This window comes from Haemaphysalis longicornis, unplaced genomic scaffold, assembly GCF_048455015.1.
Source record: "Haemaphysalis longicornis isolate Haplotype H1 unplaced genomic scaffold, Haemaphysalis longicornis Haplotype H1 scaffold_1, whole genome shotgun sequence".
Taxonomy (NCBI): Eukaryota; Metazoa; Arthropoda; class Arachnida; order Ixodida; family Ixodidae; genus Haemaphysalis; species Haemaphysalis longicornis.
This window is the reverse complement of record NW_027526203.1, coordinates 318,087,829-318,112,132: the sequence shown is the minus strand read 5'-3', so window position 1 is coordinate 318,112,132 and position 24,304 is coordinate 318,087,829. Positions and strand designations below refer to the sequence as shown.

General features: G+C 44.0%; 1 protein-coding gene across 1 annotated transcript; it reads right to left on the bottom strand.

Annotated features, from left to right (window-relative positions):
- Positions 1–251: 251 nt before the first annotated feature.
- Dbo (Kelch-like protein diablo) lies at positions 252–24,174 on the bottom strand. Its single transcript, XM_077682298.1, has 9 exons — positions 23,454–24,174; positions 19,752–20,024; positions 14,582–14,740; positions 11,116–11,326; positions 9,154–9,337; positions 7,176–7,319; positions 5,715–5,848; positions 4,173–4,381; positions 252–1,254 (listed from the first exon to the last, which is right to left on the bottom strand). The coding sequence occupies exons 1-9, from the start codon at positions 23,730–23,732 to the stop codon at positions 1,063–1,065; spliced, it is 1,785 nt and encodes a 594-aa protein (XP_077538424.1). The 5' UTR covers positions 23,733–24,174; the 3' UTR covers positions 252–1,062.
- Between the last annotated feature and the right edge of the window lie 130 nt (positions 24,175–24,304).

Sequence of the window (24,304 nt, the reverse complement as noted above, 5' to 3'; positions counted from 1 at the left end):
GTACTGTGAAAGCAAAGCCCATGTGAGGATTCTAAACTGCGTGGTTCCGAGAAAACAACCCTTTAGTAGCGTAATTGTAACAAGTGTCAAGCTGACGTACAGCTGCCTTAGCTAATTTCACCACTAGCAACAGCGGATGTAGATAACACAACACTCCTTTTTTCAGCACTTCCATAATAAAAACCTACCATGCATGTTTAATAAAAAGAAGGAAATACCATTATTCAGCAAGAGACAAGGACAAATGAAAATGCATAGCACATAAAATAAATTTAATTACAGTTGTCAATAAGAGAACTGGCACAGAACTATAGCACTGTTGTTTAGTTTCTTCTTTTGAAAAAGACAAATTCATCGTTCCTTTCATGCACTACAGAGTGAATGAAAAAACTGGTTGTGCATAGTGGGGCAACCTAAGAACCTTTCATGCATTCCTCAAAATTTTTTTTATGAACTAGTAAGTTTAAAAACACTTCATAAAAGAAATAGTAGTCACAATTTTGTTTACAGTGTGCTTCGACGCTCACATTAGAGGCACTAACAGCTTAGCTGTAGTGAGTATTAGACATCACTCGCCAGGCTGATGCGATCCACACTTGTGCAGCTTAGATTGCCACTGCCAAAGCAGGTGCAACCTCCACATTCAGAACAGACCCAATCACAAGAACATGGTTTCCTGAGACGCACAACTGGACAAGACGTTTGAACGATCTGTAGTCTCAAATGCACACTCACTCAAACTGCACACCTGGTAGCAGAGAATTTTACAAAAATCTTGCGCAGATGTCGTACAACAGTGGAACCACTTCTCCGATGGCCAATGCTTGCACATGATGGTACGCACAACTGGTGCACGTGGCCTGTAAAGGTGGCCACTGAGTGGCAGTAGGAGGCAGCGTCGGTCTACACTGTACCAGGTGTCAGAATTTTGCAATGCAGGGAGGGGCCAAACCTCAGCTTAGCCACCCAGATAGCTCGCCCTGGAAGATCCAAATCTTGCAGCACTGTGCCGAGTCCTTGAACACACAGCTTCCAGGATGTTTGCGCCCGTGCCCAAGAGCTTCACCAGTAGTGTGCTTCATGCTGAGGCAGCCTCACCACGCCGACTCCGCCTCCGAGGCGCCTGTAGTTCATGCTTCCACAGAGTTTCCACTGGTTCTGTTCGGGGTCATACACTTCAATTGTCTTCAAGTAGGTGGTACCGTCAAACCCTCCCACAGCGTAGAGAAGCCCATTCACCACTGCGAGCCCCACCTGAAAAACACATAGGGAAGACTGCAGCTGTCACAGCAGTTTTCAAGACATACACCCCACTCCAAAGAAAGTACGCTGAAACACAGAATCCACCAGTTTGAACTGGTTTGAATGGAGTTATTTGCATTCAAAATAAAAGGAACTCAGACAAAGATAGCTGAAAATGAAAAAAAAAAAAAAAAAAAAAAGTGCCCATGCACTCCATACAGATGGTTAGCCAGCGAAGCTGTGACGTGCGGCTGGTGTTTTATGTATGGCGCGTGGTCTAACCATTTCGAAGTAATGTGCACCCGGTGTGTGCCACTGCCACATTGAAGCTGCCCCGCCCGCCCCATCCACTGTTATCACTGGAGCTGTGATTCACACAGGAGCTCCAGACAATCTCTCTCCCCTTCTAACTCTTCTCTAACCTGGGTTTTTCCCACATGTGCATGGGGTTGCACTGGAGGAGTTTTCTGCGTACATGGGACCACCGGAATTTCCTTTCACCTAGCCATATAAAGCTTCCCTTTTAAAAAGTACACGTCAAAGTTATAAAGGTTGACAAAGATTAACATTTTAATTTGCCATGCAGCGTTTACTAACCTGACACTAACCAAAGCAGTTAGTGTCAAGTTGCTCATGAACCACATCAGTTATCAAGTTGCTTTCCATTTTATCCACTCAGCATTTGAAGTGAACAAAACTGAAAAACATTTTGTATTACATGCTGCACCTAACATATTAAGCACCCCATTTACAAAACACTGCCACTGCAAAAAACTACCTTTCAGATAAAATTAGTTCAGTTTAAATATTCTAGTTGGCGGACTTTCAGGTGAGTTGGAAGCTGCTTTGGTTCGCAGAACGGAGCATTGTAAAGCTGAGAAACTCTGGTTCTCAAATACATATTGCTATTTTCGACAGCTTTTCAAGCATGAGTGACTGCAATAGGCACCGTTTATTTAGAATGCAGCCAATTTATTCAAGCCAATTCTGTGTTGCTAGGTGTTTTGGTTTCCCAATTCAATGTATTTCAAATGACAAGAGATGGTTTGGGCTTAAACTATTCATGCAACTCAAAAAGTGTTTTTTAAAGGTACAGTAATCCCTCCTTATAACGAAATCGCTTTAACTCGAAATATCGCTTTATTCGAAATTTCTTCTGGTCCCAACCCAAACGCATGCAGTTTAGGCCACATGACTCGAAGCACCCGAAGAGCTGGACCCGCTTAGAGCGAAGTGGCGAGCGGAGGCATCGCCGAGCGGCAGCGACCCAGCGGCGAGTCAGGTTGTCAACATGGCGTGTCAACACAAGCAGGTGTTCAACGGCGATTTTCTCAAGCCGGTCAGGCTCGATTCGCGCGATGCAGCTTTAGACTAAACGTTCGAAATGCATGGTATGGTCATTGAATTTTGTTCCTTGACATTGGTCAACACGGACACTCGAACCGTAGAATAAGCTATGTCGACGACAATGTGGCACCGAAAAATTCTTGTTTTGCAAATTTCACGGCTGCACACTTCGGGGAGAAGTTGCGTGAACATGCAAAGCCCCTAGTACAAAACCGATATGTTTTCATGACTGCACTGCGTACCCACAATGACTGGTTAATTGTTTTTTGATGTAAACAAAAACAACCTCACACTAAAGCCACAGCATTTGCGGCAATTTCCAGCGCAAAACTCTCGTAGCGTTCCGTGCGCTCGCCCCTCCCCGCCTATAAAAGTGGCCACTGCCTTCTCCTCCTCATTCGCTCTCCAGTCTGCGAGGTGCTCCGACGCCAGTCACTGCTCTCACTCGCCTTCATGTCAACTCATCGCCACCTTGCTGCCAGTGGGAGCAGGGGTTGCTCGCGCCTGGCAAGGACTTGAAACAGCCAAGGCTCACTGCCTTTTTTGCATCTGAATAAAGTTTTGTTTCACTAAATACATTACATTTTCATTCCTCGCAGTTGGGGCACAGTTAAACCTCAACCACTTTAGCTTTTCCCGAGTGGACGCTTATATCGAAATACCGCTTATTACAAAATTTTACGAGGGATTACTGCATATATTTAGCCGCATTGTTTTAATGAGAGAATCTGTGCACAACCAAAACTTTTTAGGTGTGCAACTACACAAAAATTAGTACTCTAATTAAATCCATGTGTTTTCTTTCAACGTAAAAGTAAGCGAGACATGAAGGGCTTTCTTACATTCATGGTAAATATCTGGCAGCACATGAGTGTTTGATGGGGTGAAATGATGGCAGCATACTGGCAGTAAATTTGTTGCATTAAAGAAGGAGTGTACTTTAGCAGCTGATTGGAGCAGAACTTTACGTCAAACTCCCAATGCTCAAACAAAAAACTACGAAAATTGCAAGATTTCACATTTTGAAAGCAATTATATGCATGCATTGCGTCACACTCATAAAAAATATGTATACATATAGATAACACCATCTGTCAGGGTATGAGGTGACCCGCCGCAGTGGCTCAGTGGCTAAGGCGTTGCACTGCTGAGCATGAGGACGCGGGTTCGATTCCCGGCCGCGGCGGCCGCTTTTCTGATGGAGGCGAAAAGCAAAAACGCCCGTGTGTGCGAAATTTCGGCGCACGTTAAAGGTCCCCAGGTGGTCAAAATTAATCCGGAGCCCTCCACTACGGCGCGCCTCATCGCCTGCGTTGCGTCGGCACGTTAAACCCTACAATCAATCAATCAAGGGTATGAGGTGAAGCAGAAAAACAACTTTGTGGACAAGTTGGAGAGTGCCATAATCACATCCACTTTGCCAAAACAAATGCTCATCCCAGATTTTTGTTTTTTTAAAATAAACTTTGGCCTTGTATATGTTGACTTTTTAAGGTTTACCGTAAAAATAATTCCACTTACCCCGAACTATGGCTATATAACAAACAAAAAGTTGGGTGGGTACTGTTTCTGCCAGAACTTACCCCCGATCGCCGTGACGTCATGGCCACAATTGGCTGCCACTGGTTCAGCTGCGGGTTGTAGCGTTCGGCGCTGCTTAGTTCCGTAGTGTCGTCGCGGCCCCCAACGGCATAGATCATATTGCTGTAGACGGCAGAGCCCAGATGCTTGCGCCTGGTGCCCATGGATGCCACAGAGCTCCAGCGGTTGGTCCGCGGGTCATAGCGCTCCACTAAATAGGGCAGAGGAAATTTTCACAAAACTCAGGGGCCCATCGCAGTGGGACGGGAGCCACATGTACCACAAGTAGTAAGCATGCACTTGACGGTTACACTTGCTTAAAATTAAGGTGCTTGTCAAGGCCTTGTTTTTGTGTGTAGTACTTGGAACGTTCCACTGGTTCTTGAGGAATTTCTTGAACTCTGATGTGCTGTAGCATTGCTGGTGCAGATAAGTGTTGACAAAAAAAAAAATTGTCAACTGCAGACAAATCTGAGCACAGCAAGCAGTATGACAAGCCTGATGAACTACAATGAAAAAAAAAAAACAAAAACAAAAAACAAATGGAGAACGTGCCATGACACAGGCATTAGCATTACTTGTGATCTGTTTAGTGCCAGTGAACTCGCAAAAAGTTTTATAAAGTCAGTAACATCACAATTTTCCTTATTGGAATTTCAATTTTGTCTGCCAATTTCTCAATATATTTATTTTGGATCCTGTCATTTGAGCTGAACGTTAGATAACCCAAATAACTGTCACGCTTTGCACTTGTCTAGAAGAAAGTCTACTGCACTAGTGCTTCATGTGAAGGTAGCATGCCGGTTTTAGCAACCCTTTTTCAAGTTCACTTTCCCAAACAACAATTCCCCGAAGGTGTGGCCTGCTTAATTGTTTAGACAAGAGAAGTACTGAGGACACTGTGGCCATCGCAGAGCAACCTATGGCATTTTGTTGCGACATCACAAAAATCACACGATAAGGTCTTTTTGGTGCTGGGAAGTTGCCATCATTTGACGCGTGTAACCTGCACCAACAATTAAAAAATCTCAGGAGTAAAGCCAAGGTGTGAGTGATACTATGTGAATTTCCCCCCCAAATGAAGATTCAGCTGAATCTTACACCTGCAGTACTCTAGCCAGCTTACTGTCAGTCTAGAGCCCGCACAAACCTATCCTTATTGGACAGCGCTTGCCATTCTAAGGTCAGATGCTATAGTGTGGCAGCGTCGAAGAGGATAAGCTAGCAGGTGCCACCCTGGTGCAAGCAAGACAGGAGCTTCTGACAACCTCCAGGCTTTGCTATACAGCACTACGGTTTTCGGCTTCATTTTTTTTTTTTCCCACTAATGCTTTCTTTGTGTACAGTGTGTGAACAAGTTTTATTACAAGTACATTCGTTACCTCCATAAACATGGCGTAATTATGTGGTACTTCAACGACGAGTAAATGTCACATTACATGGTTAATGGTGTCCACAATATGTGGGGATATATTTTTTCTCCTGGAGCCCACTTGCTAAGCTTTTTATAGATGTGCCCCAATGTGCTATCGCCAATATCTCACCTGTATTAAGTGGAGAGGTGCCATCTGAGCCACCCATGGCATAGAGATAGCTGCCTAGCACTGCTACTGCCACTCCAAGCCTCTTGGTGCTCATGGGCGCCACCTTTGCCCATCGATTTGTCTGTGGGTCATACCTACAACCACAGAGATGCACAACGCCATGTGGAAACACACGCACACACACTTGAGTGTAAAGACCCGTACAGCATGACAGATTAGCATAAGCAACCCAAAATGGAAGTAGGCAGCTGCATGCTTCTTAGCCCTATGGTCACACTACACTGGAAGCATTACACAGGGTTTCAATACTGCATGGGAGAGAGAAAAAAAATTTGGGGTTTACCATATAGAGGCTACACCTTGACTGTGAGCTGGTATCAAAAAGCTTAGAGACAAGTTTTGTGACACACTAACACAGCGGGCACACGGCTGTATGCACAGACCCAGAAAGCATCAACCTCCATCAACCAGCGTGCCATAATACACCGCCTTGCATACATTGGGAACGGTGTGTTTCCATGTCTGTGATTTCATCGTGACCAGCAAGTTGGAAAGAAGAATGAATGTGAAGTGCTGTGTGATAAGGAGAAAATCTTCCACAAAGATATTTGGAATGCTTCAGCGAGTTTACAGCAATGCTGCAGTGAGATGCCCAAGGTGTTCCGAGTGGCATGAGCAGCTCAAGAGCAGCAGAACATCACTGGAAGGTGAGGCGAGATCAGGAACAACATCAACAGGCCCAACCCCCGAAAATGTTGAAACCATTTGGCAATTTGTGCATAAAGATCACCGGAGAGCAATTCTCACGTGCAATTTGAACATGTGCTGCATTGCTGCCCAGACAAGCTCATGCATTTATAAGAAACCAGGAGTACACTACGTGTACACAAAAGGTTAATTTTGCCCTGCTTGCCACTGCAAGGACTTAAATAATCCTGAAGAGCACACTTTCAATTAAACAACCACTACTCCACATACAGCTGACACCAGCAGCATCGAAGTCAAAGGGGATCGTTTAATATAAATAATACTTTGCTATACAAACTGCATAGTGTGTATATACAAAAAAATTCCAAGTCAATGTTATAAGTTGATAAAAGCAATAACAGGGTTGTCAATGAAAACGATAAAATAAACATCAGAGTTTGATATAAGCAGACCCTACTGTTACGTACCTCTCGAATGTGCTCACAATACGGTAAAATTTGTGTCCATTGCGAAAGCAGTGATGTGCAGGTACAGGTAATAAAAAAGCAACCTACACAACAAAATTGCCACAAATAGACCTGCTTGGGAGAGGATATGCTACAAAGAGTAAAATCAGACTGATGAATGCGGTGCAACATGCAAAAGAGAATTTGTCACAGCAAAAGACACAATAGGGGGCATGTCAAAGTATGGTGCAAGCTAAAAAAATTTCCACAGTCACCATACATTTACAGCCACATGTAACCAGCATACCTCTCCACAAAGTTGAGGCAGGAAACACCATCCTGGCCACCAACAGCATACAGGTAACCGTCAAGCACAGCTACTCCAACACTGGTTCGGCAGGAACTTGTAGGGGCAACATCGCTGGACCACTGGTTCGTTTGTGGGTCATACCTAAAGCAAGTCGGAAGAGAAGCATTAGCAGGCATCCAGTGCAGCAAAAAACTTCAGGCAGGACGGACATGACATTGCATGGGCAAAAGTTTGCACAGCACGGATGAAGTCGAAAGAGTCGTGTCAAGCAGTCCATCACCATGCACAGTGCCTTCTAAAATCAAGCTTTACTATAAAGGGACCTGTTAGTACACCTCCTAAAAAGGTAGGTTCCAAGGTGCTTTGGCGTAGAAAATGCTATTCAATGCTACAACATGTGCTTTCCTGACACGATCTGGAGTCCAGACTGCCAGTGTAGCATCAGAACAAGGAAGAAAATGAAGACATTAAACGTTACTCGAAGCAGTGAAGAGCCACGATTCATGAATTCGAAAAAACATTTTTCAGGCTGCCAAATTAGGCCTCTCTTGAACTTTGGTTTCCTCTCCAGTGCTCATACCTTAACATACACAGCCTTTTTTCTTGCTTTGCCATGGCATACTCTGTTTCTATGCTGCACACGGTGAAGTGCTTGATACTGCCACTAATGCAAATGCTAAAGTACTCAAGGTTAAAGCTTTGGTACTACGGGCCATAGTAAATCTGCCAATTTAAATGTTAAAATTGTACTACAGCTTCTGCAAAAAATATTTTATACTACTAGCTGAAGAAGGTGAAGAATAGCTGCCGCACTGAGAATTGCTCGGGTATATTTTTACACCTTTTCCAAGGAGGGAGTACCTCCCTTGCTGGATATGTCTTGAACGACTGTGGGCAGTTCCACTTTGCAATGTGCAATGTGCAGTGTTGTGGCACGAAAAAATTAAAAGAGAAACAGGTGAGAGATTTCTTAACTATTTTCATGCAAACAAAACACTGTTCGTTGTCAAACAGAAGCTGAAGCCACCTTGCAAGATGAGAACTTTCAGTTATAACAAAAAAGTCATCCAGCATTCAGTGGTTGTAAGAGAACTCCTACACAGTTTTGTTTTTGTCAATTAGCCGTGATAAAAATTGGCTCAAAATGAGCAAGCTATTAGGCCTACATGTTGTGTAGTCCCAGAGAAGTACAAGGTTAATTTTCTGTCCACTCGACAGTGTGAAGCCGGCATAAATGAACACCTGCAGATTACGATGAAAATGATGAAATCTGAACATAGTGATACCGAATACCAAACTGTGCCCAGCAATGCTATGAAAGCTCAGAGCACCTGTATGTCCTAAGACCGTACACACGAACCCTCCCAAGCAGATGTTAGCCACGGAGGGCCTCCTGTCTGACCACTTACAAGGATACTGTACTTCATGTCTAGGCTCAACCAAAGTGGTTTTGCTCGCAATGCCACAAAACATTTGTAAATGTAAATTATAAATGTTTGAAAGGGAGAATGGAGGGGGGGGGGGGGGGGAGAAAGAGGGAAAGTGTGTGCGTTTGTGTTGCTTCTTATGCAGTGGCAGACTCTTTGGTTGTTACGTGGCCAGACACACTGTGAAATCTGAGTGAGGTAGCCAAAGAATGTTTGTTCACCATGTTCACATGTTCACACACGCCTAAAATATCACTGACGAAGAGCCGACACTGGCAGTGTGACATCTGTAGAAAAACCCGATGCCGAAAAAGCAAAGTACAGTAATGTAGTATGCTTGGGAAAAACCTTTCAAAATGAGCAGACCCCACATATACAAACATTACAGCCCTCCAAAGCATTTCAGTAAAAAATGTGTCAGCTATGCACAGACAGGAAAGATCAAGTCAACACTACGTCATCAGAGCCAACTGTGATGTGTCAATGTGCATCACGGTTGAAAAGCATGAGTAAATTGTGGAAGCTTTGGCCGTACACGCGGTACTCACCGCTCAATGCTGTTCAGGTACGACTGGCCATCATGACCACCGACAGCATACAGTAGGTCGTTGAGCACCGCAACACCAACACCACATCGGCGCTTGCTCATGGGAGCCACCATGCGCCACTCATTGGCCTGGGGATCATAGCGCTCCACGCTGGCAATGGCATCCCCACTGCACCATCCACCAACTGAAAAAAAGAAAAAAAGACAAGTTGTACATTAACATCTACCTTAATCTTACACCAACCACACAACAAGATGTGCATTTAGCTACCCGCACTGATACAACAGAGGTGTTACAGGTCTGTTGTTGGGGTAATATTTCTTGAGAGTCTGCCGTGACCCATGGGTCGCAAAATGATCAACAACAGCTACAAGATAGCATGTGTCTTCACAGGCAATGATCAAGGATGCTAAAAATGGTTAGTTTAAACTACACGTAGCATGTCATCACAAGAAATTGGATAACAAAAAAACAGATACCCTTTTTCAATTATTTAGTGGAAAAATTTTTGCACAATAAATTTAGTGCTGATCTTTAGAAATTTTTGTTTGCTTGTTTCAAATTTCATACAGAAAATCTTGGGGGAAAAAAAGAAAAAGGCTACCGGACAAAAGAAAAACCAGACGCATATACAATGAGCCACATGTTATTGGCAATGTGATGCACCAGCTACAGCTTTGCCATGCAAACCATGCGTGCCAAACAGGTGTAACAATCTTAACTTTGAACCACTTATCTTGTCCAATGACTCAAAAGACTCAACAATCTGGTGGGCTACACAAAACTATTCAGGTAGGCAAGAGATTGTAAAGATGGCAAAAAATTGACTGAGAAAGTGTGGTCAAGTGAACAGCAAGATGGTGAAGAGTGAAGCAGAGCACACAAAGACCAGCAGCAATGCAGACAACAGTGTGGCAAGAACGATGGAGGAAAACAGTGTGTTACATCAGTGCAGCGGGAGAACAGCAGTTGCGCACCTAGAGTGTGCAAGGTCCAATCGCAGCTTAGCACTTGGGACATGAGAAACTCGAAGGCTCGGTAAGCTCTCCAATCACAAGTGAATCGCTTTGTTTACGCTGCCGTCACTACTACTATAGCTAGGGGCCGGAAAGGAAGAATAAAAACAAAATAAAGTAACACCCCTTCTCCCCCGCAAGAATCCACAAGCAGAACACCACCAAGATGGTAGTGCTAGGTTAGATGGCACGGGCTTGTGTGAGGTTGGGGCTTTTATGGTGCTTGCTCACTGCTGGGTAGCTGCCACAGCTTGAAAGGTTTTATGTTATATGAGAAAAGTCGAATATGAGGTTTTCGACTTTTTCACAGTGAATTAATTAAGCCGCGACGGATTCAAAAAGGTGCTTCATGACTTACACAGCCCAAATATGTGGCTCTTCAAAAACTGTTCCTTTTTGCGGTTTTTCAGCTAGTGAATGCATTTTAGTGGTTTCTTGAATGTGATTGGTTTGTAGCTGTTAATGAAGAGCAAGTTTATGTGGATTGTGCTCTTCATCAAGCCATTAATGTGGAGTGAAATCATGCGAATATAAATGTATTTGAAGCAGACCCTTTTTCTGGTGCGCACTATCATCCCTGCCTTTTATGGCCTCACATTTATGGCTACGCTAGGATTCTCATAGAATCCAGTCAATCTCCAAGACGGGCTTTCGGGCTTTGTGCCATCACAGTTTGTGACATCACTAAATGTAGGGCAGAAAATGGTCTGTGGTGGTGACACTGAACTCTGTGTTCACCATTTTTTTTTACCTCACCAGAGAGTTTCTGCCTCTGACTGCACTACAGTTGTACATCGGTAAAGCTAATCAATGAATACAAATGAACTTGCTTCTGCAGTGCCCCTTTCCAATCACAACCTAATTAACCAGCTCCGCTAAAATGGCATAATGAAGGCTTACTGTGATGTAAAAGATGTAAAAGATGAAAAAATGTCACAGCACTCACCTGCAAAGAGAACTTCCCCTCTGCGTACAGGCTTCCTAGGCCTGGTCCGTGGGCCTTGCATTAGCGGTCTCTCTTGAGGCAGCAGCAGGTAGTTTTTAGCTTCATCCACCAAGTCTCGGCAAACCTCATCGCTCTTGATCAGAAGGTCTGAGCCCACCGTGCCCACCAGAAACTTTGGGCTTAGCAGCGGAAGGCGGACATGCTGAAGCACCTGAAACATTTCCACAAGACCCTGGTGGTTTGGTTTGTGCAAGGGCAAAGGCATCACGAGGCACTTTCTCACACCTAGGGCACACTGTAATAAAGCAACATTTGCTGCTGGGTCACTAAAGTTAAAGGCTGCCACCACACGCACTTAAAATTTGCATTGCAGTGACCAAGCCAACAAGACAGATCTGCCGCCCTACCGCATTGTGCCTGAAAGCTTTTCTGTAAAACCATGTTACGATACATTACAGTAAAAAATGGCAACTGTGCATAATTTTAGGCATAGTCTTACTCTACTTTGGCGACATAGCCCCTACATTCAAAACGGTTGCACCTTTGAGTTTGAGGTTGTGCTTCATGAAAGATGACAGCACAAAACAGATCTCAAAAAATCTTTCTGTGGCCTTGAGGTCAAGAAACTAGAGGGTTCATGAAACAAAATACGTACAAGTTTGGCTTATGCGAAAGATTGCCTCGCAGAAATAACATGTCCCATTTTTAACCCAAACTTCACTCAAATAAGCTGTACCATGAGGAAAACCGAGGACATGCATGCGATTCACTAGATACTTTCCCCCACTAAACATATGTCGCATTACAGTCCACTTGTGCGACTGGCTGAAGCCATCAAAATCAAATGCAAATTAAACAGATTATAAGCTTGCAAAATGAACTATATGTGCTTGAAAGTGCACATTAGTATGGTAGGGTAAATAATAGAAGTTCCAAACTAACACATAAGCATGCCCACACCGTGTACGGAACGGTTGGCGGCCGACGCTTTGAATCCCCGCTGTCCTGCAGACAATTTTCAGGCACAATGGGGAGCACGTCTGGCCCGACACCAGCCAATTACATGACCCGGCCGGTCTGTGGAGTCATACCCATTGTTTCACAACGTTATAACTATGAACCGCAACAAAATACGGCACATGCAGGTGCGATCAGAAATAAACTGGCGCCTGCAGAACTAAGGCTCCTGGAAATGCATTTAGGGGCCTCAAGGGGAACAGCACTGCTGTGCCACCTGGGAAGGCCAGCAGTGACCAAGTTCACCTGGCAATGCCTTGAGCGGTTCTTGTTGGATTGCAGCATATAGATGCTGCATGGAGTCAGAATACTAATTCTCCGTTTTAGGTACCTCCCACTAACACATCATTGCTGACGTCACAAAACATGCGATGTAGCAGGAGATTTAAAATCTTAGTGTTAGTTAATTTCTCAGTGAATAAAGCATCATTTGCTGCTGTAGTCACACAGACGGTACTATAAAACACCCAATCTTTTGAATAGAACAAAGTTGTATGTTTGTCTTCAAGGCCCCTGTAAGCACCAATTACAACTTACGGGTACCAGCAGACCCGTACTAATTTTCTGGGGCTGGTCAAAAAATATGGGCTCACCCTTGTACAGTCACCAACAAATGAAATGTGAACAAGAGAATAAGAACCAAAACATACAAATAGCACAATTTTTTTTGCATGAAAGCCAATTTGTTGCGTGGCTTTATTACACTAACAAAAGTTTGGAAATGTGTCTTTTCAAATATACCACTAGCGGGCTGCTGTTTGACCTCCACTATCCATATTCTTTGATTTTGCGTGTTTTGGTTGATATTTTCAAGATCACATTTCAATGCCCATCACTGTACCTCTCAGAATGAAACAGTGGGGTTCATTTAAGGCCCATGCCATGCTGCATGAACTGCAAGCTGCGCTATTTCATATCCTATTTTCAACAAGAAGCTTCATAAAAATGATGTGTATATAAAGACTGCAGATCCATAATGCAGTCACGATTTTACTATGGGAAGAGGGGTTCCTGTCCTTGCCAAGAAATATTTAGACTCTATTTCTGAGATAATTCCATTATTCAGGCCAGTTTCTTATTCCAGCAAAATAAAAAAAATTCTCCGACAAGTGTGTGCATGTGTGTGTGTGTGTGCCTGCACATGCACACGCAAATGTATGTGTCTCATTCAAGTGTCATGCACCGCAGTACGTGGACCCGATGGGCATGGAGCAAGAACAAATTTAGGAGGCGAAACGTCTATTGTGGGGGGCACGAGCAAGCGACCAGATAATGTCGCAGTGAATACGAACGCGGATTTTGAAGCTTTGCAGCTGTGAGAAACGAACAAGATTCTAATGACAACCTGGTGGACGAGATGGTAGCGGCCACGCCCATTTTGTGGCCATGCCACGTTTCGGCAGCCCAGTGAAATGCCGACTGCAGTGTCTGCGCAGTTTCTTCTCCCGCCACCAAGTGCTGCACCAAGTACTCGTGACGTATCTAGCCACCCCAGAAAGCAAAGCTTCCCCTCTTTTTACATTCCATACTGTGTGTCTATGCATCACATGTGCACAGTTACCGTTATGAGCACACACAGGTGGCAGTTTTTCACAATTCTGGCATTTTCCATTTTGTTTTAAGCATTATTATTATATCCTGCTCCAAAATGTTCACATTTCACTAATTGTTTGCTGCTACTTAATGCGTATAAATGTGGTGGTACGATGAACAGCACTATGCAAAGAACACGAAATGTTGAAGAATTTTCAAATTTCATACTATACAACGTCAGCAGTAATGTAAGAGGGGAATACTAAAAATGAAGTTATGTGTATTAACTGCACATTACCTAGTATTCACGCGGTATGACCTCACGGTACTGGAAGCATCACTACAACCACAAAATCGTTTCTTGGCAGTTGCCTTAGTCGGCAGCTGCCCATTGCACAGATAAGTCCCTGTGACATTGTAAGGCACCAGCGAGAAAGTGACTGGTCAGCCGACACTGCTTTATCTGTTTTCCTCATTACCTGGATTGTCTGTGTGAAGTTTGCTATAAAATTGGCCCCATTGTTCTTCGGACAAAGCGGTAATTGGAATAAATCGAATATGTATGCTGTCTATATGGCCTCTTTGGCACCTTTAAAAACCTGTACAGAAGTACTTTTTGCAAATTATACGCTGGTGCACAAAGTCACACTATGGAGCTGCTTTCTAGTTGCCTGAATCAAGCAAAAATTTAAATCACGGGTGAATAAACGAAAGGCAGAAATCAATCCCAATGCTTATTAACCTCTGACACACACATCATGGACATATCACTCATGAGGAAAAAGATTGTGGAGTCCAATGATTTCTGGTTCCAGATCGGTTCCAGATCCTCAAGTTTTCAAAGACAGGGAGGCAAAATAATTAACCTGTGTTTCGTGATTTAAAATGTGCACGAATGCGTGGTCAATGCAATTACCTGTCCCAAGTTTTGCCTTCTTTCCGTCACATTGTACTTCACCCAAGACATGACAGCTGAGAAAACCTGTTCTTCACTCCGAACATTGAGTTCATCACTTGAGATGATGTCCACCAACTGGTTGACTGGCAGCAGAAGAAATTCTTCACTCTCCATGACCTGCAAACACATAAAAATTACCATTAATGAAGATTTATTGCAGTGAAATTTGCAATGTTTTCCAGAGTGAATTTAACCCCTTAAGGGCTTATGACGACCTGAGCTCGTCATGAGCAGTTGCCAGTATTTTGCTTATGACGAGCTGTGGTCGTCACGGGTCTTTTGCAATGCTACAAGAGGCTTTTGATGAGCCCAGAAAACGATGATTTTCTATTTAAAACATAGATGGCAGCATGGGTTCAGCCATTGGCGCTTGTATTCAATGAGAGGTTCCACACTAGATGGCGGAATGGGTGGCTTGTTTCCCGCACATTTTACAACCATGGCTTCATACGTGCGGTGTTCTGGTGCGAGAAATCTGTCTTCTTCAGATGATGAATGCGAGAGTGATGAGGATGTTAGCGGTGTGTTTGATTCTTCAAGTAAAAAAGATAGTGATGACGTTTTTACGGACAGCGACTCTGAAGGGGAAAACAGCCGCGATGATACGATGACCAGCTCCCGTGAATGGTACCGGATAGACCCCGAGGCTCTCTGCGCAGTGCCGCGCTCTGAACGCTATCACACAGATGGTAGCCTCACCTTGCTTCAGGTGAACTATCGAGGAATAGTGCATTATCTGCACGGCAATTGAAACCCAACCTTTACTTTCTGGATTCGCATAAATTTGTTTGTGAATACACCTGATATGCCCCAGGTATAGCGTTTTATTATATGTCATAAAATATTTTCGATAATACTTTTCTGTTTTCAACACGTTACTGAAGTATATCACATCATTAAAAAAATTGGCCATTTTGGAACATAATTCTTTCGTTTAATGAGCCCTTAAAGGGTTAACCATCTAGCACATTAATTTTTATGTTCCCACATTTCCTAGCCACTGCTGCGAATTGTAGGGAATTTGGCAATTTTTTTAGAGATTTTTTAATGCCCTGTTAAGTTAATTAAAATTGAAACTGTAGCAACTTTCAAAAGTTCTGTTTTTGCAATTTTTGAACAACTATTTTTTCTCAAAAAATTGCCATATTATTGAACTATAAACTTCATAAGAAAATTTCCACCGTAACTCCGCAACACCTACGGGCATCAAATGGCATGGAGTGGCACAGGCATCAGGTTTCACAAAACTTCTCTGTAGTACACAATAAATGAGAAAGCAATAGTACATGGTGAGCACATTCTTTGAAGCGATGTACAATGTTTTTTAGTTCTTATCAATCAACAATAGCCCTTACTTGATGCTAGCTACTTGCAGAAAAAGAAGTTTGTGACAAGCCCAATACTGGGTGGACTTATGCCTGGGAAGACCTAATGTGATGGCCTTCCCTCAATGGTTATGTTCTGAATACACTGCAGTTAAGAAATGGCTAAAACACAGCAGAGATGGTCGATCACAGCGTAAATAATTATTTACTGCCCCGTTTATTCATGTCAGTTTCGGTTTCGACAAAACGAACATCGAGGCGGCCGCCATGACAGGAGGGCCCTCATGACATCACTATTCTCGTTGCACCACGGCCGGTCTGGACGCGCATGCGCATGCGCCCTGACCGGTTGTGGTCGCACACGCCCAGGCAGCATGATGTCAGTCCAAAAACTGTGGCATCGTGTGCCAACAGCGTGTGCCAAGCAGCGTGTGGCAACAGCTGCACAGTAGCCAGCACGTTGACTACATCACGGGAGCGCTGAGATCGACAGTTTGGGGGCAAGGCGCACATCGAGTCATGCTGATGCCGATGCCGAAAGGGTATCTGTTCTGAGCTTTCTGGTGTGGGAAAAGATTAAAACCGATTTAAAATATGTTATACTGAATGGTTACGGTTGAAGCTGCCTGTGCGATATCTCCATATGCAAACGAATCTTTGTATGCAGTTATCTCAGCTTTGAAATTTTGCGTCAATACTCAATTAAAAAAAAAAGAAAAAAAAAAACGTAATTTCAAAAAGAGAACCTGTATATCACGTGAGCATACTTTCTCTAATTTCTTCCATTGTTGCTTACCTAACTGTTTTCTTGTTGTTTACCTTATGGCTAATCTATTTTTCTTATTTCCTTAACAAACTTCAAAACAGTCGAATTACAAATAATATTCCGCCATGGGAGCTGCACCGCTAACCGGCCCTGAGCCACCTGTTACTGCTGGGCTTCATACACCCGTGACACAAACCTTCAAGGTTAGGGCATATGGCACCCGATAGCACATACTAAAGGAGGATTAGCCAATAAGTTAAACAGGCCTATTAAAAGCACATCTCCTAAGATCCCCTAAGAGTTATTCTCCTAAAGCACATCTTTAAACGAAGCACCATCTGCCACTGCCAACCGTAGAACACTAAATGATCATGCACAAAAAAAAAAAAAAAAAAGAGGGGGGATACTGGTCTTGAGAACCACAAATTTGTTAAAAAATCAATTTTCTGCCTTCCCGTCATTTATAGTTCGCAAGTCACAAAGAATTTACCTGCATTATATTGCAGATGTATTTTAAGTGTTTACAAAAGCGTCACATCTTGAGATTTTTTAAATGACCACTTCCACCTACATTTACAAATTTAAGTTTATTACCTTGTTTTCGCACAACTATTTTTTTCCCCAAGAAGTCGACTGACACCATTTTAAAATATCTTGAGATGTTAGGGTCAGATTTGCATTTTTGCTGAGTCAAAAAGCTTGTGAATTGAATAGCGGGATAAATCCCCAAAATACATATTCCATTTGTTCTTCCTAGTATACAATTTTGTTCAGTTTATTTTACAAAAATATTAATATTTCATGATCCCTCATCTAATATGTGGCTATATATTTTGCAGAAACAATGCTAAAATTACTGCTGCCACATAGTTCCATGCCCTGGCCCTTCTAGAGCACAATGGGGATATAAAGTATTCCAACATTTAGTGGATAGAAACATAAACTATGGGGCCACGTTGGCAATTCTTATATGTAAATGCAAGAATTACTTGTCACTGAGTTATGTCCTGAGCCCTTACATCCTTTTAGTGCTGCTGCATTAGGTTTCCAAGAGTAATGTGCTGCAGGCCAGGTTGCGCCACCTGCCTAGTAAAGCGTCCATGAGGCAGAGGTATAGAAACAGCGCCATACTTCAGGTTCAAGCTATGTGCCCTGGGCCAAGTAGCAACAGGTAGTGAATCGCATGTGAGGCAGTTGCACGATGCATTCCAGCGAAAGGGTGTTTATCTGCCGTATGCCTGTTAAGGGTTTGTGAGGAGTGCAGGGTTTTCGCACAATGGGTGAAGTAATGCTCAGCATTAAAAAGACACTACACTGAGCCCAAAGATGCTGGTTTTATCCCGCCCTTGGCAGCTGTTTTTCTGGTGGCAAAAAAAATCAGAATGCCAATGCGTTGAGATTTCAGCGGATGTTAAAAAATCCTCACGTGGCCTAAACTAATCTTTAGCTCCCCACTACAGCATACCTCACAGCCCAAGCATGTGCGTGAAACCTCAATATTTGAATTCTTTATAGAATGATTTGGGTGCAAAGGAAAGGTGTAATGTGTAATGTAACTTCGGGCTTAGGCCACATAGCTGAAAACTGGCTGCATATTTCTGCTCAGGATAGTAAAATACACTTCATATGAAAACGTCAAGTGCATAAGTAAAAAAAAAAAAAAATTTCTTTAAGACCAGTGTCTCTCCTCGACACAGTCATTTTTTCCTCTTTGGCATGTTCTAAAAAATCAACGCTGTGCTCTCCGGTCAGGAACAAGCTTACTTGGCAATCAAAGAGAAGCTACAAGAGGTGGAAATTCTCCACATGTATCACTTTGCCAGTAGCGCTCCATTTGTGCACATGCCACTGTGGAAGCAAGGCTTGAAAGGCGTGCTCCTTCTCGCCTATATGAGTGCTGTTTGGTCAGCTGGCTGAACAGGGCCAGGCCAGGCCAGGCGCATACTAGGCTCACCTCAACCCACGAAACCAAAAGTGGCAAGAGCAGACGCCTGGTTTATTGCACTGCAGTGAAATGACAAACTTAAAGCACGCGTCTTCCTCGCAGAATGGCCTCTCCGCTCATAACCATTAAGTACGCCGCTAGCTGCTGCATCCAGTTGCCAACTGTGTTCCCTTGCCAACAGAGACGGCACACTCCAGTTGTGTAGCCTTCCTGTTCATTGCCATGAAAAGCAGTTCCCGGCTGTCCCGCACGAAGATCCACCTGGGGATTTAATTACACGCACTTATTTATGTACTGCTAATAAACTGAAAACAAAAGGTCACAGGGCAATACCAAAACATAGCATTCAATCTGTAAATACCAAACCTTCTTACCTCTTTTGCGTTTCTGTGCATACTATTGTATTTGCTCTTAAATTAGCCAAGAGCATAGCCAGTTATACTTTTTTCAGCTGCATTTCTGAACTGGATAATTCCCTTTCTGAAATGTCCACTGCATAAAACTGATCCATCCACTCGCCCACCCACCCACAGAAATACTTTCAACCCAGTACTGTGCATTGCTGAACTAATAACCTGACTCCTCTGCTTCCTAATTAACTCAATTTCCAAGCAGTGTTGACTACTGAAAAGCACCACAACTTTTAGGAACCTAAAATACGTGTTGATAGATGGCACGCAACGCTCAACTTTTCGCAATACCTTTGCACTGTCGCCAGCTGAGCGGTAAAAGACAAGTGACCTGCTTAACGAAATACAATTCCAGTGCAGTTAGGGCATAAAGCCAGCTTTCAAATTTGCAAAAAAACATGCATTCACTATTTTTCAATTCCAGCGTGGGTCATTCATAAGCATTTTCCCCTCCATTCTTCCTGAGCTTTTAGATGCCCTGAAGCAGAGCGATTGAACCCAGGGTTCTCCAACAGGCACCACTGCTTAACAAACAGGCTGTGCTGCTTATCATCTCCACCAAAGACACACAAGATGTTTGCCAACGGCACAGCCAGCAAAAACGAACATTTTTAGACCAAATCAATTCGCAGGTCCCATTCCCCCTCGCGGCTTGTTACAAGAACACAAATATTCAACATGCCTCTTGGAAGTTGTGCTGCGTGAACTTGTCCGCAATGCGCAGGAGCTCGCGGCAGGAATGTGTGTCGGCAAAGGCGCGGATGCCGAGGCAGTTTGTCGGGTCGAGCTGCCGCTTGAGGAACTCGCAGCAGACGTCTTGGATCTCGGCCATCTGCAGGAGGCAGGCTGCTGGCAGAAGCATCTGCACGTTGCCCTCCTCCACCACAATGTGCGATGTGTAGGCGAAGTCCATTAGCAGCTCCATCGCGTGCTCGTCTATGTCCCTTATGGTCACCTAGACGGACAGGGGCACGAAGCAGGCAAAATGACGACCACATCACGACACTTCGTTTTAAAGCGGCTGGAAATTTACATGCCTGTGCAGCACGACTGATTTCAGACCACCAAGCTCTAATGTCTGGCAGACATCACAGAACTGTCTAATGTCCCCATCACATGGGCCATATCAATGAACTTCGTGGCGGCGAACGACTAGTAAAGGCTTCAAACATCATCTGCCCATGTGACATGGGTACAAGAAAAGGTCAGCCGTTACATTACCATCATCCTTCGGCATCCTGCACAGTGTCTTTGATGGCAACGTGAAGGATGCTGAAAGGTAGCCTTGAAGGGCTTGCTCAAAAAGGTAACACGGTGCTGAAAGGTACTGTCTCAAATGTACTGCTCAGGAAGGTAGCACAGCATCATATTCGCCCCGAGCGCGAACACAGTCGGCTCCTGGCGGCGGCAGGACGAACCGCTCCTAGTGTGGATGGCGCTCTCGTGTCGTCTGCTTTTTCACGTTGCGTGCGGCGCAAGACGCGTGCTGCACACGACAAAACAACCAATATGTGTGCTCGTTTGGCAGTAAGCAATGACATAGTTACCTCTGCTTGCGCATTTCGTCTAGAAACGCAATAATCAGCGGCCGTTGCGGGTTAATGCGCTGGTTTAATTCCACGAAACATCTTCGCCGTGGTCACCGCTTGAGTGTGAAACGTGTTATAAACATTGCTTCCACACATTGCACTTTTCTTATGGTTGAGTGCAGTCGTCTGCCGTTTCGGGAACGTCGAAGGGTGCTTTTTGAAGGTGGCATGGTGATTATTTAAAGGATAAAAGTTTAGTACGCGAAACGGGTAAGAAGCGACAAGACCTGTGCATGCGCGTGCAAATTCCACATCCTTGTAAAATTGTGCTGTGTCCTTATAGAAAGCAGAAACAAACAAAAACATTTACACTGCACACGACCCGTGCGCTATCGCCCATACATTACCGGACACGTATTTTACACCCGCAAGCGCCTGTGTGATCGTGTCCTTCCCGTGCATTTTCTAAAATAAATACCATTTTTGGACAGTCGTCGTTTATACTAAGGAGGAGGAATAAACATTTATTCAACTGTATCGAGTTGCTAATTTTACGTATTATTTAAAATACGTTTCTATGGATGCGCAAGAGTATTTAGGGGGGATTTTTCGGTAAATTAAGCAGTTGTGAGTTTGCGTCTGTCATGTGGCATTCCGTGTGTCATTTTCATATACCGACATGAATCACCTTGTCCAGAAACGTGTCTTACTCAGCATAACCAAATGCCTAATATGGTCACGTCTTAACCTCTTAAGTTGGACCTAAGTTTAAAGAAAGAGGAGAAAACGCGTAATATAATGCACGTTGTTGCCCACATGGGTGAGGGGTGTGTGCCATGACTCACTGTTTTTTTTTTTAAATTTTTTCCCACAATGCTTGCTTTCAATACAATTTTGAAAAAGGCGAGCCACAATTCCTGGACAATCTCGGACGAAAGGGGGGTTAATCAGTTTTGAAAATACGTGTTAAAATACTGCTCTTTCACCGCTACAGAACACGACGCCTACTGTAGTTTCGATTGTAAGTAATAGTGATAACCATAGTTTGGCTTTTCGCGTTACATGCATTCTCTTCTCGCTGCTCTTGCAACGTTGGCAGGACCCCCCCTTTCCTGAAAAAAACAAACGAAATGCACAGAATTTTATTTTTTAACCAATCCTCAAGAAGTAAATGCCAAGACAAAGGCGATATTCAGTTTACAAAACAAAGTAGTTACTGGGAACCCGTTGCTCTGATTCGCAACGAGAAATAAAAAGGAAATGTTTTACTACATCTGCAACAGCGCAACTTCGTAAGCGACCTTATACGCAAGAATGCAAACACATCTCGCTGTTGCAGGCACCTGTTAGATTTTAAAAGGAACGCAAATGGTCAACAGAGCAGCCGTAACAGAAAATTTGTGCTCACTGTGAGGTCCCAGAAGCTTGGTTTGCACACTGTAAACCTGCTTGTCACTTTGCGAAAACCTAGCTAAACATGAGATGTTGATTGTACTGCGTGCGTTGACAATTCAATTCGCAAGTTCACTTGCGACGAAAGCCGTAAATAAGTGATCCGAAACCGTTATTCATCAAACCTTCCTTCAGAGTCGCTAAAATTTCATTTAAAAGACCCGTTAGAGCGGTTACATTTATATATCTGCACTGATCAAAATTCAGTAATCTTATGTTGCCTTTTGAACACACAAAAAATATCGTAAGCTCTTAGAAAGAATTTCGGTGCAGTTAAGTAGTGTTACCATTTCAGGGCATCCCACAAATTCAAGAATGCGTCATGCTACCAGTGAAAGCGATTGAGATTGCCGTTGTAAACTGAATTTCAGAGGTCGAGGCTTCCTGATTTGTTTCTATTTATGCTTTTATTGAAGGCTCAAAGCCATAGTCTGGAAAGATCGAGCTTGCTACGAGCCACAGCGTACAAATTCATTGTCACAATTACGGCCATTCTGAGATTCCCGATGAATCGTCGCTTTTTTTGGCGTAGTAATGAAAACTGACTGCCGCTTCCATGCTATACATTGAACGTTGAGGAACCGAACTACAGTATACCACTCTTGTTTGCACCTTTCGTGCGCACATACGGTGAGAAAAAGGCACGAAGCGCGCCCACAGTGTGCATTCTTACGGGCCGCTCAGCGGAGCATCCACACTAGCAGCGCGACGCTGTCGCCACCTACATGTCGAGCTCGCGGCGAATAGCCACCAAATATGTTGAATGAAACGGTACCATTTATTTTGACCAACCAATGCACAGAAACAATGACTAAACTATTGTTACTATTGTTTTTGTGTTGAAACAGGGCGTGTGAGCAGCATAAATATGCTTAGCATCAGGCTAAGGTAGCTGGAAAACTGTACAGCCCAAGTACTACCCTTATCGCTGTGCTTTCGCTCCTTGCATACAGCTTATTACAAAAAAAAAAAAAAAAAAAAAAGAATGACGACTTTTTTTTTTTTTTTGCGTGTTCACAGCTTTTCCTGATCCTTTCTTGTTTTATTATTTTTTTTTCATAGTGCTTAGGGTGCCGCTGGTCAACCAGTGCGAGCATTACGGCTCACGTATTATGCAGAAATCTGTCTCGAACAGCGCTTTCCGTACTTCCGGGCTTCTGCTGTCTCAGGTCCAAGTAGCTGCCCAATCGCTGCGCATCTCTCAAGACTGAGCAGGGCCGCTCCGGTGCCACACATTAGCCTGAAGTGTTTGCGCCAGCGATAGGTAGACATGGACTGCTAAAGTGGAACTCGCTGCTGCCGATAAAAAGTGCGTGGACGACTGCGCTACTTACTAGCCCTCCCTCTAGGCGCAGCTTTTCATTTTTGCAACTAGAATATGCGTAGCAATCGGCAGGTTTCACCTCGGTCTGCCGACTTTCTGCCAGCTCTCCAGTGAACATGGCATGAAAGTAGGGGCTGCATGCCGACAGCACGATGCGATGAGCGAAGATCTTCCTGTTCCCCACGAGCAGGACGACGTCGCAAAGTTCTCGGTGCAGTCGCAGCAGGTTGATGGCTTCTAGGGTGTGCCGGGAATGTTTCTCAGAGGTGTACTCCAGCCTTGCGGGCGACGTCGAACTGTCCAAGTCGGTGTGCAGGATTTCGCCCATGGTGCTTCGAAAGCAACGGATATCGTTCATATTCCCTCACTGTTACATTGCACAGGGCATTCCTCCGTGGTCCTTTTGGCGGTCATCCAGTCGCTTAGAGACACGACAGCGCGCAAAGCCTCGACATATGGCCTCCCTACGATAGAAAGCTCTTCGCTACTGCTGAAGAAAGCTGCGGTAGCACCGGAACACCACGAAGAGAGCGGCCTAACAAGAGCAATAGGTCAACGCCTCTCGTGCTTCCCAGCACGGGCAGCACGATCGTGGCACGCGATGGGCAGGTGCGCTTCCCGAGGAAGAATCCACGCACAAATTAACTGCAATTACGATATATTTACTAGAGAAATAGCTGCCGCGACAGTTTACACGCTAGTTTATGAAGACACACACCGATCAACATTACATAGCTTGCAATAAAAACCAAAACACAAGCTTCCTTCTTCAAGTACATGGTGGCCAATCACCAGCTCGCAAGTTCAAGAGAAAAATGATTACTGAAGTCAAATAGATACTATTTATCACCGTAATTCTGAAAGATTAAACTCCAAAATTTATCGTTTTTCTTGAAGTTTGAAGTAAAATAAAGGTATTTTATGCAGCTA

What these genes read in the sequence shown, in the direction of transcription:
- Dbo (XM_077682298.1), bottom strand. Translation starts at nt 23,732, where the DNA reads ATGAACGATATCCGTTGCTTTCGAAGCACCATGGGCGAAATCCTGCAC. An exon ending in AGGGGAAGTTCTCTTTGCAG is followed by an intron (nt 9,338 to 11,115) that starts GTGAGTGCTGTG and finishes TCTTTTTTTCAG; the next exon opens with TTGGTGGATGGTGCAGTGGG. An exon ending in TGCCTCAACTTTGTGGAGAG is followed by an intron (nt 5,849 to 7,175) that starts GTATGCTGGTTA and finishes CTGTGGTTGTAG; the next exon opens with GTATGACCCACAGACAAATC.